The sequence below is a fragment of the Mauremys reevesii genome, linkage group 7 (genome assembly GCF_016161935.1).
Source record: "Mauremys reevesii isolate NIE-2019 linkage group 7, ASM1616193v1, whole genome shotgun sequence".
Taxonomy (NCBI): domain Eukaryota; kingdom Metazoa; phylum Chordata; order Testudines; family Geoemydidae; genus Mauremys; species Mauremys reevesii.
The window spans coordinates 4,990,338-5,005,861 of NC_052629.1; the positions used below are offsets into that span (position 1 = coordinate 4,990,338).

Sequence of the window (15,524 nt, forward strand, 5' to 3'; positions counted from 1 at the left end):
GACCCCTTGGAAAGGGAGCCCTAGGTGGCCATCTCTAAGGCCACGCCTGATCTCTGTTCCTGTAGCCCATCCTCACACTTTACTATAGTAGGTGACAATCTCCCTCTTGGGCAGACTGATGTGATTGCGATGCTGATTTTCCTCCACCCAGCCATTCCCGTTCTGTAACCCCTCCTGATGGAGGCACAGAGGCGGCTTGCATTTGTGCCAGCTCTTCAGGAGCTTGTTCATAGTCCCCTGGTCTGTAATGCCCAGTAGCTTCTCTTTCTCTTCCCCTACTTCTGAGGGAGCCGCCTCAGGGGAGTGGGTGTGCCCCAGGCCCATGTGCATATTCATGGCCTCAAAGAACTGCTGGATGCAGACCTTGGCGAAGGTCTTGGCATGCTCTGTGCAGGTCTCGTCGAACAGCTTGCGCTCAATGTCTATGTAGTGGGACCAATACTTGCTCTTCAGGAAGGCAGCTTGAGTGAAGCAGGGCCGGAGGGCCCTGACAAGGAAAGCCAGCACGGTCATCAGCAGCACGAAGGACCAGCCCAGAGCCTGCAGGGGTAAAGGGTGGGAAACCAAACTAGTCACAACAAGAAAGACCAAGGGTGGGTCTGGGCTCAACCAAAACCATGTCCTTGACCGTGCAGGGTTGTTCAGATGCCACCAGTTCAGGCCCTTCTCTAATGAAGACTCTGGTTTTTGTTTTAAACATACTGCAAAGTCCGTAACCAACAGGAATTGCTTTATTTGCCCACATGGAAAACAGAACTGTGAGTGGGACAGTGTTTAAGGTAAGTGAGGGGCTGATATGGCCAGCATGGTCATAATTATGGGGGGAAATGTTGTTGTTTGAAAGGTTCACCGGATCCTTAGCTCTGCCAACCCTCTCTAGATAATGGCTCTACCCTTTTCCCCCCAGTTGTCTTCAGTAACTAAATCTGTAACGTTCCTGGACTGGAAGTATCTGGAGGGGAAAAGGGTACCCCTTGGGATTGAGTGTGTGTGTCTGTCTGCCCCTGTTTAGGGTGCCTGTGATAGGAAAGGAAAGGTAACAGGTGAGTTGGAATGAGAGCTGACCCTCCCTGCTGTGCTGGGGATCCCTGTTTCTATCCTAGAGCCTCTGCCAGAGATGTCAATGAAAATGTATCGGCTGGCAGCACAGATGTGAAACTGCTACGCTGCTGAGGGGTCTCGCTGGGACTGAGGGAGGCCAGGGACCTCTCTCTTCCTTCTCATGCTATGAAGGGTTAAATGCCGCAGTTCCTAGGACTGGGATGGAGAAAAGCTTTGTAGGTAACTTCAGGTCCCTCACCTGCTCTAACACCAAAGCACTATAGGGTACGGCAATGCATTTCTAAGCAAAAGTCTCTCATATCTCAAGTCCTACAGGTTTTTTTTCTCTTGTGTTAGAATGCTGGTATTTTCCAGACTCTACAGATCAATAAACATGTTGGAGGAGGGATGGTCTTGTCATTTAGATGCTAGACCAGGCTTGGTTGCTCTGTTCCTTGGGCAAGGGTCAATTCATGGCTCTGCCACAGAATCCCCTTGTGCAAGATACTTAATCTCTCTGTGCCTCAGTTTGCCTCCTGATAATGTGGATGATGCCTCATGCAGGATGCTGCTGTTTGGCTCAGTCAATCCACGCTTGGATGCTGTGGTGATGGAGGACCTGTACCAGAGAGATGGGATTAAAAGGCCGTAGTCTTTAAAGATTAATCCCTTCCTACACTTCCACCAGAGTTTTTTGTATTTAATGTCCTGGGTTTGCGCTGCCCTGTTCTAACATGACAGACTCTACTAGGGAGGCACTGGGAGCTGGATCTTTAACATGACACACTAACGGTTTCAAAGGGAGCATGCAGCCGCCATGTTGTTTAGGTCTGCAATTCATATAGCATGGGAAGAGTGCCAGACTGCAGGTCGTGTGACTATCACTGCCTTGGCTGCTGATTCTACCGCCAAGGAAAAGCAAGCGGGAGTTGCTCAGGGCATTATATTGGTCTCTGAATGGCTACAAAACCAGTCTGAATGCAAGGATAGATTGACACCATGCCCACCTTCTAATGGAGTCCTTTACGTACCAGGAAATACCCTTTTATGAAATGTACTACCACTCAGCATTTATACTGACACTATAGACAGGAACCGAACCATACATTATATTACAGCAGTATGGAAGCATGTGTACCACTGCCTCCTACTGGTGAAATCAGAAAGGGGTGTGTGTGTGTGTGTGTGTGTGTGTGTGTGTGTGTGTGTGTGTGTGATAGGCTCTATACTGCTAGCAGCTAATGGAGATTGTCCTTCTGCACTACTAGTAGGAGCCTGTTCTTTTGATAGCAGGAGTTCTACCCCCAGCGTGTGGCATAGCAATATAGTAACAACTGTTAAGTTGGAAGTTGACATGAATTTATTACAGCATTACCTGAAAATGGATCATCTGCCAGGGGCTGGTCTCCTAGCAGAGGAATAATAAAGGCTTTAAGGCAGGGTTTTTCAAACTTGGGTCTGCAGACCCTACTCCAGGAGGTCTGCAAGTCATATCCAGGGCTCCCAGCCCTGCTGACCAACTCCTCCCCCTCCCTGACAGTGCCTCCTGCATGCTGCGGAACAGCTGTTCAGCAGCGTGCAGGAGGTGCTGGGAGGGAGGGGGAGAAGAGGGGATCGGGTGCATTTGGGGGAGGGGGGGGAAAGAAGCGGGGTGGGACCTTGGGGGAAGGGGTGGAGTGGGGGCGGAGCCTGGAGCTGAGCAGGGGGCTTGGGAGTCTGTGAAAATTTTTAAATCTAAATGGGGATCCTCGGGTTGCTAAAGTTTGAGAATCGCTGCTCTAAAGATTTAAGACATAAAATGAAGTGGAGCAGCCAGAACTTAAACCCCAGTAACAAGGCAAATCATCTTGCTTAGACTGCGGGGTGGACTTTACATTTCCCAATGAAAAGCTCAAGGGTATTTGCATCTTTTCTAAACCACGAGGAACAAATAAGCTGAGAGCAGCAGCAGGAAAGTGCTTTGTTGATGCGGCTGGCTTAGCACTGGGTCACTTGGCATTTGGGGATGTTTACATTGCAAATGAGGAGACCATTTGTACCTTGTCCCAGTACCTGGGTTTAGATTAGAGTTATTTCCACACCTACAAGCACGTGCCTTTACTTCTCCAGCTGCATTTTGTTGCTTCTGCATTGCATGACAATTACCATCAATTGTACCAGCCCAAATGGTGCATCTAGTCCAATGCCCTGTCTCTGATAATTGCCATATATGTCCTTACTACACCTGCTCATACGGTGCCATTTAATGGCGTGTCCTGAAGCGTGAGGATCAATAGTCCTTATAATTGGTTATCCAACCTGTGTAACTGCAGATTCTGCCCTTATTCAGACAACTGTCTCTTTTTGCTAAGCTGTTAGCCTCAGTAATATCTAGCCTCAATGAGCAGGAGCAGACAGGCTCTGTACAGTCTAATTCATAAATTCCAGTGATGGCAATAGAGAGGGATGGCCTCTGGCCTGCATTAGGACCAGGCTTTCTCGTGCACTGCCAACCTGCTGGACCCCAGTTGTCAGTGCCAGGAAAGGCAAACTGGACTTGCCTAACGCAGCCTTCCCAAGTTGGGCTTGTGCATCGGTTCTATATTCAGGTACTGTCTCTTTTGCAATGAGGCACCAGCTGGTGGAGAGTGTTTGCCAATCAGTCTGGAGACTGGGTTCTGTTCTTGTCTCTGCCACTGATTCTGCCTTGTAGTCTTGGCCAAGTCACTTCCCCTCTATGTGCCTCAATTTCTGTATTTAAAATGGGGATAATGGTACTGACCTGCTGTGGGGCTGAGACTCGGATGGGCAAAGTGTTCTGAGATCCTCAGGTGGAAGCTGTACTAGGAGTGATCAGTCACTTAATATCAAGGTTTCATTTAGGAAGAATTGAAACTGTTTATATGCAGATCATTATAAATGGTCAGATAAGCCATGCTAATAAGCAACCTGTGACTTGTTTGACTCTAGCAATCTACTGATTAGCCATTTATTAAAACAGCTATTAATCATTTAGTAACCCTTTATAAATGGAACCACTATCTAAAGTGTGACCAAATTATCATGATTCCAGCCGCCCAGTGCTTCCACATTGAGGGACCTGAGATCAGAACCCACCACTTGGTCCTCACTCCCCAGGCCAGCTTGTGTGGGAGAAATGTCTCACCAGAAATTGCCGCCCTTCGAAAAAAAATCTTCCTTTCCCTGGTTCACAGTTCACTGAAGGCCAATGTCCTGTATTTCTGCTCTCTGACAACCATGCCATGTGGTCCCAGACTCCTTTGATAAAAGAATATCTTGTAGCGGTAGGGTCCTTTGGTCAGAATAGGCAGCTGGACAAATTCGGCTCTCATGTGGGCAGGTATAACTCTTATTGACTTTAGGGGGCATTGCCCAAGTATGCCATGGGCTGAATTTAGCCCTGGATTTGTATGGATCACTTGCCTGCCATGGAAATGCAGCCAGTTCTGGAATGGAACATGGCTGCCCATTTAATGGTGCACAGCAACACTACCCAAGAATTTAGGACAGGCAGTGACTGTGAAAGCTGAATCCAACTGACACATCAGGAGGGGATTTAGGAAGGCACAGTCTAACCACCCACACGAGGGGACACTGAGGCTGACAGCCCTAGTCTTCCAAAAAAAACTGACCTGGGAGAGTTAATGGTCATAATGAGGCAAGGCCTCAGATTTACATGCCATCCAAAAGACAGCCGCCCCTGGAACCATGCTCAGACACACACACAGTGGACCCCGTAGAAAGAACATCCCCTGCTGAGGTACCAACACTACTTCCTGCAGCAACCGTGGGCTTCTTCTGGAAAGTCTCCCATCCAGGTAGGACCAAGTCCATGTAGCGTAAGTCCCCCGGCTCTTACCTGTGAGATGCAGCGCAGGTATCTCACCGCCACCTCCCTGGCCAAAAGCTCCTGCCCGTTGTAGATCTCTTTGCAGGGGATGCGGGCCAGTATCCTCCTCATCTCCTTCTCCGCCAGGCCCGTGTAGCTCCCGTTCCCCAGCTTCTCCACTGGCACCGAGGTGCTGAATGCGCACATGAAGCACTTCCCATCCAGCAGGGTCACGGAGATCCAGACAGCGGGTGCGATCATGGCCCGCTGGGCCATGGAGCAGAACATGTAGCGCAGGACAGCCGGGTCCTTCTGCCTCATGCCCGTGGGCCTCTTCCACTCCTCTGCCAGCACAGACACATTGTTGTTCATCACAAAGCCCAGGAGGAACAAGACCAAGGGGGGCACGAACAGGATGCCCAGGCCATACGCCAAGTTGTAAGTCGGCAGGCAGGGGCAGTTGAAATCGAAGGCGGAGTACATCTGGGCGCTGGCCAGGGCCATGATCCCACAGATGCCATTCATGAAAGATTCCTGATTGGACTGGAGGAACTGGAAGATCATTCGGAACTTATCCATCTTCACAGACAGCCTTTACCTGCCCCCTTTCCTGAACCAAGACCAAGGTCTTGTTCCTCTTGCTTTATTCTTTCTCCTTGGGAGTCTTTACTCCCTTCCTTCAAGACCTGTGGCTCATTTGCAATGATCTCTTTCTTACTTCATGTTGAATTATTCAATTACCTGGAAAAATGCCCCCTTCCCCCTCCACAATATTTAAAGCAAACAAACTCACCCCTTTCTTTAGCTTATTAAATAAACGTTGTTTGCAAAAATCCCTTGTTTATTTCCCCTCTTCTAAGAGTGTATTGTCCATGAATCTCGGCTAGTTCGCGGCTTGGTAAATCTGCCTTCTCTGTTCTTCTCAGTGTCCTCATTTCTCCAGTTCTTTGGTCATTGAGCCCTTGTATTTGTTGGGGGAGCTGTTGTTATATTTATATAGTCCAGACAGCAATCTAGGTTCTCGGCAGGAAAGGGAGTTGGCTGGACTCTGTGAACTTGTTTGCAAATGCTACAGGGTAGCTGAATGCTCCTCCCACAGATAATTGGTTAGCAGGTGAAAACACATGATCCACTTCCGTAGGATTGTCTCCCACAAGGATGAGAGGGCACTAATGCAAAAATCAGGATGGCTGGCACATCTCTCTCTCTCTCTCTCTCTCTCTGCGAGGGGAATTGTATTGAGGCTATCAAAACAATTGGAGTGGTTCATAGCTTTATCAGCTTACCTTCCCCCTTTCACTTCTTTGGGAACTAGTGATGATGCCGCACTCTCTTGTGTTCTGGGTGGGGTTGGAAGGTTAAGGCAATTCTAGAGTGAGGCGGGGTAAAGTTGCCCATGCTCTAGGGTGTGATACATCAATTCAGTATAGATCTGTTGTCCTATTCTCCCCTCTGCTCCACAGAAGAGAACTCTCACTTTCAACCAGACTTACAATGGGATGTTAGGGGGCTTATTCCTTCACCCTCTCACTTCCCTGGTCCTTCTCGCATGAACAGGGAGCCAGGGGTGGCTCTAGGAATCCCGCCGCCCCAAGCAGGGCGCCGCGCCGCGGGGCGCGCTCTGGCGGTCGCCGGTCCCGCGTCTCCGGGGGACCTCTTGCAGACGTACCTGCGGAGGTTCCGCTGGTCCCGCGGCTCCGGTGGAGCATCCGCAGGCACACCTGCGGGAGGTCCACCCGAGCCGCGGGACCAGCGAACCCTCCGCAGTCATGCCTGTGGGAGGTCCACTGGTTCCGCAGCTCCGGTGGACCTCCCGCAGGCATGACTGCGGAAGGTCCGCCGGAGCCGCCTGCTGCCCTGCCGGCAAAATGCCGCCCCAAGCGCGCGCTTGGCGTGCTGGGGTCTGGAGCCGGCCCTGCAGGGAGCAACAATACCCAAAGTCCGAAGGTGCAAACAATTAGATGTTTATTGGGGTGAACTTCCAGCAAGCATGATTCCAGTTTCCTTCCTCAGTGTCTCCCTTACCAGCTCTGACACCACAGAGCCTTGTCTGTGTCCCTGTTCCTGTTCCTGTTCCCATTTCCTGTTCCCATTCCCCCCCTTAGCAAAACATGATCCCAATTCTCCCACCCCCAGTCCCTGTTCCCATTCCCCTTCTGCTTAGTTATACCTTAACCAATCATTTTACTGAAATTTAACTAACCAATCCTAACATATTGTAACATGGTTATTTAATCAATTATATCCCACCACCTTAATTGGTTTACACCCAACAAAATTACTTATACAGCAGACAGAAACAATCACAGAACCAGACAGAGGTTATACAGACAAACAATAGGGAAGTGGAGACTACAGTGATAGAACTATACAGAAATGAGGATTTCACATCCCAGCTATTGATAAGTGAGTTCTTGCCAGACAGGATGCTATCAAACTAAATTTCCTTTCACATCTTCTAGGTTCTTCCCTTTCTCTGGAGGTGACAGGAATATCAGGACAGGATTGTATTCCTAACAGCCCAGTAGCACCTTATTTCAATGTGACTAGTTTGGAATGTGAGGATGTGACCATACACTTCCCAGTTTATGGCTGCCTTTGCTGCTTAGCTGAAGGCCTTAGCCTATGAACCAGGCCTCAGACTGTCACAGTAAGAGAAGGCCCTTACACCGGCAGACAGTGATTTTGATTTTTTCTTTTATACCTCTGTTACTAGCTAAGTGATAAGAATACAAGTAAATTCTTAAAGTATAGGTCTTTGCAGACAGGCCTGAATATCTATATCCTAACATGGGACACTTGTCATATTTTGGACTCTTACAGGGCCGTGCACCTAAGGATTGCTAAGCACTTTACAAACACTAATCCACAAAGGCCACCACAGCCATGGGTGGATGAGAGTTTGTACAGTAAGTAAGTAGTAGTATCCCTGGCTTTTAGGGATGGAGACTGTCGGAGAAAAAAAACTGTTTTTTTTTTTTTTGGGCAAAGCAAAAAAAAATATTATATTATTTTAAAATTAAAGGAAGGAGAGGAGAGAGAGTGCCATAGGACACACACAGTCCCCAGTCTCAACTGGTCTCTCACTGGTAAACAATTACAGCAAGCTTTTTTTATACCTTACAGACAATTAAATATAATAATACAAAAAAAAAAAAAACAAAAATATTTTTTTTTTTCATCTTTCTTATTCTATTTGTCTCTTTGAAAAAAAAAAAAAAAGACTGCATATTTGGTTATCTGAATTGCAAGGTCGTAATAACTTTCACACCGTTCACTCTGTCTTACATTATCTTGCTTCTACAAATCTCACGTCATTAGGGTCACAGCTAGCCTAACTCATGCTAACTAACTAACATGCATTAAGATCCCTTCAAATCCTTGTTAATTATTTCCTGGCTTCCACAAGACTCTGAGTTACAGATTAGAGCGAGATGTTGGTTGAAACCCAGTGGTCAGAGTCAGGAGTGCTGGGTTCTGTTCCTGGAGGTGCCCCGCAGCCCCAGATTTGCAGTGTGATCTCCCATAAGACACTTCATCTCTCTGTACCTCCATTTCCCCATGTACAAAATGGGGACCAGCCTCACACTGGTAGTTTGGAGACTCATTTTTGTGCAGTGTACGGACATGGCACACCCAGATAGCATGGGTGAAACTGGCATTGTAGACACTGAGGCATTGCATAGGTGAATAGAATACAGACATGCCAGAACCCCTAGGGTATATACCTATACGGCTGTCTACATGCTCACGCAATGCCTCCCATATCTACACCGCTGCCTTCCCACTTCCGGAACCTTTCCGAGCCACAGTGAAAGTCTCCATTTACCAGCAGGGATAGGCTCCAGCAGCTCCTTGTCTTTGCCAGAGCCTTTCACTGACATGTGTAGCAACACACCATGCAGTGTGGATGCAGCCTGCCTTTCACTGCGGTGTGCAGCAACACGTACCCTACGCACCGTCACAATTGTAGATGAGGTTTCCAAGCCTTTTCTGTGTTGGCCTTTGAGATGTGTGGGGGACTTCCCCAACCCACCTTAACTTTGCCAGTATACTTGCATCCTCTCCCCTACACCAATGCACAAATCAATTTATCAGATCACTCTTAACCTTCAAAGCACTGGGGCTTTCCTATGGGAAGAGTGAAACCGGAAGCTGAGGCTCTGCATGTATTTGACAGACAGCGCAGAATGAATAAGACAGATCCCTCCAAACTGTTCAGAACTGCAGACAGATGTTAGTGAAGCATGACAGCTGCAGCTGGTACAGGCCTGTTTATTTCCTGCAGTATGAATCAAAATGAGCTTGGTTTTCTTGTTAAATAGTTGCCCTTCTCTTGGACATTTTATCCAAGTTCTCAAAGCAATACACAGACATTAGTTAAGCTTCCTTGCCACCTAGAAGATAATTGTGTGGTACTGTCCCCATTTTATAGATGGGAAAACTGAGGCAGTTTGAGAGACTAAAGTATAGTCCAGTGGTTAGGGCGCTAGCTTGAGACTTGGAAGACCTAGGTTCAATTTCCTTTTCCACCACCCGGGGCAGCTCTATGTTTTTTGCCACCCCAAGCATGGCAGTCAGGCGGCTTTCGGCGGCACGCCTGGGGGCGGTCCACTGGTAACGCGGATTCGGCAGCATGCATGTGGGAGGTCTGCCAGTGCTGCACCATTGGTGTCCCCACCGCCGAATTGCCGCCGAAGCTGCAGGACCGGTGGACCTCCCGCAGGCATGCCGCTGAAGGCAGCCTGACTGCTGCCCTCACGGCGACCGGCAGGCCGCCCCCCACGCCTTTCCGCCCCGGCACGTGCTTGGTGCACTGGTGCCTGGAGCCACCCCTGTCCACCACAGACTTTCTGTGTGATCTTAGGTAAATTTCTTAATCTTTGTGCTTCATCTGTAGGGGGAGATAATAGCACCTCCCTACCTTACAGGAACATTGTGAGGATGGATACATTAAAGATTGTGAGGTGCACAGCTATTGTAGTAAGGGTGGGCCATATGGGTGCATAAATAGGCACAGACAGAGAATAAGTGGTTTGCCCAAGATCTCGCAGCAGGGTCATCACCGAGTCAGGAACGCAACCCAGAGTCTCACAGTGGTAGCCATGTTAGTCTGCATCAGCAAAAAGAATGAGGAGTACTTGTGGCACTTTAGAGACTAACAAATTTATTTGAGCATAAGCTTTCATGGGCTAAAACCCACTTCATCAGATGCATGCAGTGGAAAATACAGTAGGAAAATATATATACACAGAGGACATGAAAAAATGGGTGTTGCCATACTGACTATAACGGGAGTAATCAGTTAAGGTGGGCTATTATCAACAGGAGAAAAAAAACTTTTCTAGTGATAGTCAAGATGTCCCATTTCCAACAGTTGACAAGAAGGTGTGAGTACAAGTAGGGGGAAAAATTAGCATGGGGAAATAGGTTTTACTTTGTGTAATGACCCATCCACTCCCAGTCTTTATTCAAGCCTAATTTAATGGTGTCAAGTTTGCAAATTAATTCCAGTTCTGCAGTTTCTCGTTGGAGTCTGTTTTTGAAGTTTTTTTTTGTTGGAGAATTGTGACTTTGAGATCTGTAATTGAGTGACCAGGGAGGTTGAAGTGTTCTCCAACTGGTTTTTGAATGTTATAATTCTGGACGTCTGATTTGTGTCCATTTATTCTTTTAGGCAGAGACTGTCCAGTTTGGCCAGTGAACATGGCAGAGGGACATTGCTGGTGTGAGGATTAGACAGCACTACTGGCTCTCACCATTTAGCCTCCAACAGACTGGTGATAACAGTATGTCCCTCCTGAGATGCTGTGCACTGTGGATCTGTTCAATGGACGCTGAGTACTGTGCACTTTGGTATTCATCGGGAAGCCTTAATTCTGTCTCTGACTCCTGCTCTGTAGCTAATTGCATGGTCTCATCAAACAGGAATGGAGTTTTGGCTGCATGAATATAGGTGAGGCAGCTTGTGATAAAGAAACTTTGCAAAGCAAATTCCAGTGCTGGTTAAGAGCTCCCTGGCTCCTCTGCTCACCTGGTGTGGGACTTTTCTGGCGACATGAAGGGCAGTTCACATCAAAGCCTGAATGAACAACTAGTAAAAACCTCCCAATATTTGCAGAGGGCTGTTTGATCACTCCAGGAAAGCTTTGCCTTACATTAAAAGTGGGTGGAGGATCTGACTACTGAGCACCTGTGACACTTTGAAGTCAATGGCTGCTCAGCAGGATTCAGAATAAAGCCCTCTATGAGCCAGTGTCTTGATCTTTCTTTTCTTGGGGCTTTGTGCTATAGTCTAGGGCTTTTGTGCAGAGATCCTGCCAGCTGACCACTAACACAAAATGCTTTGGAGTTTAAGACAAAGTTGGTATCATACTTCCAGGACCCTAGTTTGCTAATGAGTTTGGCGCAACAACTTCCTAGAGCTGGGTAAACCGTTCACAGGGAAAAACTTATTCCACACCTGCAAATTATCCACACCCCAACCACTGGTTTGTTTTTAATTAGCTTGTCTCTTATTTACAGTCACAGGATAGATGTTTTATGCACCTGTATTTTCAGTCTATAGATGGCTTGTGAAACATTTCCCATGACTGTTGCTTCATGGTAGTGCGTGGCGGGAGCAATTCATCCCTGTGCACTGCAGAGGACCAGCGTAAATCCCGAATGATGCACAACTCGCAGTCCCTAGGCCAGGGCTTCAGGCTTTAGTGGGACTTCAGTAATGTTGAGCCCTCACGTTCACCCTCTTCACAGGGGTGAATTTTACCTATTGTGGTTGGTGGTCCCCTAGCTCACATGATGTTTTTTCTGTTCTTTGATTGGATGATTCCTTGACTCACAAAGAGATTTCAAGATGGCTGGAGGAATGAATAGCCACATGAGTGTTTGCAACAGTTTCTGTGGACAAAAAAAACATGCTTGTTGGAATGTGCAAGGAGAGCAAATAGAAGGAGACACCAACAATGCAGCAAGTTCACTGTCTTGATTTGACAGGAGGGTGAGAAGGAAAGTAAGGGAGCAGTGAAGCTATTATTGTTGGAGCAAAGGAGGCAAGTTCTGAGGTGGAATGGGAGTCCTGCATGGCTTTGAAGGTGAGGATGAGACATTTGAACTTGATCTGGTGCTTGAAAGAGAGCCAGTGGCCATCAGCAATGAAGGAAGATCCCTTTAGCACCTGCTAAGTATCATTATTATTACACAATGTACTAGACTATCTGTTTATTAAAGCTATGTCAAGTCTACTTCTCAAAGTGTTCTGATTGTTACATCGTTAACGTGACAATACGGCATCTAGAAAGGGTGGACGTGAAAACCTTCAAATGGTTCCAATATGAACAGAAGCCCAAGGGTCAAGAACTGGAGGAAATTCCCTTTGTAACAACCTTGCATTTTTCCAGCTTTTGTCATCTGAGGATCCCAGAGCACTTTGCTCACATCAATGAATTAAGCATCACAACACACTTGGGGGGCAGTGAGACTTTAACTCCAGTCCCCCTTTTACAGGTGAAGAAGCTGAGTCACATAGAGGGGAGATGACAATCCAGGTCTCCCGACTCCCAGTCTTGTACATAAATAGAGCTGGGCAAAATTTTTCAGACAATTCACCAAAAAATACAGTTTCAAGTTAACCAAAACTATTTGCAAACTCAGGTTGAATTCAGTGAGTACTGTATTTTCAGCCCCAAAAAATGGATATTTCCCCCCTCAAAATGTCTAAACATTTTGTTTTGACAGTTTCAAAATGTAATGTTTTGTTTCAGACCATTTTTGTTTTGAAATTCAGCTCAATTTATTTTTAAAAGGGGTAAAAGACACCTGAAAATGAAACAAAATGAATAACTTTTTTTTCAGGTTGACCCAAAATGATTATTTTTTCCAGATTTTTCAGGTTGGTCACTGAGCTGAAAAATCAGTGATTGACTCTGCCCTTTCTATAAACCACCATAAAATCCTTTCCTCCCCTTTGCATTTATATCTTTCTGTCATTCTAGAATAGTTTAAAACACGAGACCATGAAAATCAGCATGCAAAGTAGCCTGGTAAACAGAGCCAATCTACTGGTCTGAGCCCACTTAGGGAAATACAGTAACCAATTTGACTAGAGAGTCGTGAACATGACACGTCAGATGCTCAGTCTCTGATTTCTTGCTCTTTCTCTCTATTAAAAGAAAATTAGAAACTCCCCCTAACCCCAACGCAACATGAGGGAAATTTGGTCTGTTCAATACACCCTTCTGTGTTGAAATGAACATGTATACATCAGGTTTCAGAGTAGCAGCCGTGTTAGTCTGTATCTGCAAAAAAAACAGGAGTACTTGTGGCACCTTGCTTAAATAAATTTGTTAGTCTTTAAGGTGCCACAAGTACTCCTGTTTTTTTATGTATACATCAGTTATTTACAAAAGGGGCCCAGAGAGATGTCTCATTAAGATGGGAAATCTCTACCCCAAGTGAGGACTAGTTTATTATTAACTGATCCTGAGCCCAGCTGGGAGCCAGGGGAGCGGATTAGTAGAGGCAGCCCTGTTTATAAATAATTGTATTGTTTAAAAAATATATTCCAAGAATATTTGGCCTTTAAAAGGTTGATGTGAGAGAACAAACAAACAGAAGTGTTGAAATGTGTATTTCAAAAGGTCAGGGACTGGGGAAATGTATGTTTTTCAATGATCATGGTATTCTGTCTTTCCACAGGACCTTGGTCTGAGGGGCTTGTATTGCTCGTCTACAGGGATTACTGAATTACTCCTCCCAACACACCTGTGAGCTACATAATTACTACCCCCTTTTTAAAGGTGGGGAAAGCTACAGGGATGGGCACCTTTATTGCAGTGTCCCAAATGGTAGGGAAGAGGCAGGACTTGGCAGGCGATGAATAGAAAGGGGATTCTTTAATGGGGCTGCTGGACAGATAAACCCTATGGTTCTCTCTAGCTTCCAGATTGACTGACTGCTGCTAGTGTTGCTTTGTGTTACCACTCGGGATCTCCCTAAATTCTGGCCCGGATAATACAGTTATGGAAGGGACTGCTGACTCCACTACACCGACATATGCAGATATTAATAATGAGGCCTTGGTGATGTTCTCCAGCCAGCTTTGCAGTCAGGGGTGGTTGGTTCCGTGAATGGTCAGCAATTCAGCTGGTTTTGTTATTAAAATAAGAAAAAGACCATACTGGGGGTGGGGAGGAGGAGGGGAATGTTGTGATGCCACGTGCTCTGATGTTCCCTGTGGTGTAATGCAGATTTGCCAAAGCTATAAGAGCCTATTCAAAGATGTTCCATAAAGAGTTTCCCTGAGATGAATTACTTAGGATGTGATACCTCAGCCATTTCCAGGGGGAATTCTACCTCTGAAGACTGCAGGGTCCGATGGAGCCATTTCTTGCGTCTCTCATCCCATCCAGGGGCTGGTAAGGTCAGTGGGTTCTTAATCTCTTTCTCTCTTCTTTTCCTTTCTTCCTCCTTGTTCTCCTCTGAGAGCAGGCAGAACTTGAACGGAGTGTGCTACAGGGAGATGAGGTCCAAAGTAGGTCTTGTATTTTGTTCTGTTTGGGACCATTGTTATCTTCAGCTCTTCTGCCATGCCAGATATGATCATCTGAAGAGAGTCTGGCTGGTCAGATATAGGACATATCCCCTTTATTACAGTGTACCATGGCACAGGCTGTATTGTGATCATATACACTGCAGGCACGAGTTTGCTGTTCTTCCCTCTATATCGGGGTCCCCAATGCGGTGCCCCCGGGTGCCATGGTGCCCGCAGGAGCATCTTAATGCGCCCGTGTCCTGGCCCCCGGGAGAGCACCTGCCAAAACGCTGCCGAATTTCAGCGGCATTTCGGCGGGTGCTCCACCGCTGCAGTGGTCCTTCCTCTGGTGCCCGCCAGAGGAAAAGGTTGGGGACCACTGCTCTATATCCCCTCCTTGATGAGTAGGAAACTGAGGAATGCATCATTCCCTTCCATGTAGTATAGTGCTGAGTGATTGTAGGCCCCAAAATAAAACTCTACACTGGGCCCTTTCTACTCCCTCCCTTCTGCTGTGAAGCAGCAGGTAATTAACATGCATGCTTCCCCAGAAATTCCCTGGTATTGGCAATGATGTTGCTGCACAAACAAGGAAATAAAGCAAAACACTTGGGCCAGCTCGGAAGGAGTGGGGCACAGGGCCGCCCAGAGGATTCAGGGGGCCTGGGGCAAAGCGAGGGAGCTGTGGGATTTGTACTTACCCGGCGGCGGTCCAGGTCTTCGGCGGCATTTCGGTGGCGGGGGGCCCTTCAGTTGCTCTGTGTCTTCGGCAGCACTGAAGGGCCCTCCACCGCTAGGCCAGGGCTCGTGGGGCCCCTGCAGGGCCCGGGGCCTGGGGCAAATTGCTCCACTTGCCCCCACTCTGGGCGGCCCTAGTGGGGCATTGAGAAGGGATTCTAAGATCGGGGAGGCTGGGGCTATAGGAAAGCGGGATTTGTGAAAGAAGAAAAGACCAAAATTAGAGGCACATTTTTTTTATTACAAACAACCAGAGAAATTACAAAGAGACGCTAGAAACACACTGCGCTACAGAAGGGGCAGATGCATAATTGTCAGACTTGATTCTGCCCCCCTTACTCTCTTGAGCAGTCTTTTGTATGCACTGAAGTCAAAGGCCGTTTT

General features: G+C 47.2%; 1 protein-coding gene across 1 annotated transcript; it reads right to left on the reverse strand.

Annotated features, from left to right (window-relative positions):
* Positions 1-72: 72 nt before the first annotated feature.
* On the reverse strand, positions 73-5,449 carry CALHM1 (calcium homeostasis modulator 1). Its single transcript, XM_039547553.1, has 2 exons — positions 4,901-5,449; positions 73-540 (listed from the first exon to the last, which is right to left on the reverse strand). Exons 1-2 carry the CDS (start codon positions 5,447-5,449, stop codon positions 73-75), a joined length of 1,017 nt encoding a protein of 338 aa, XP_039403487.1.
* Positions 5,450-15,524: the final 10,075 nt, after the last annotated feature.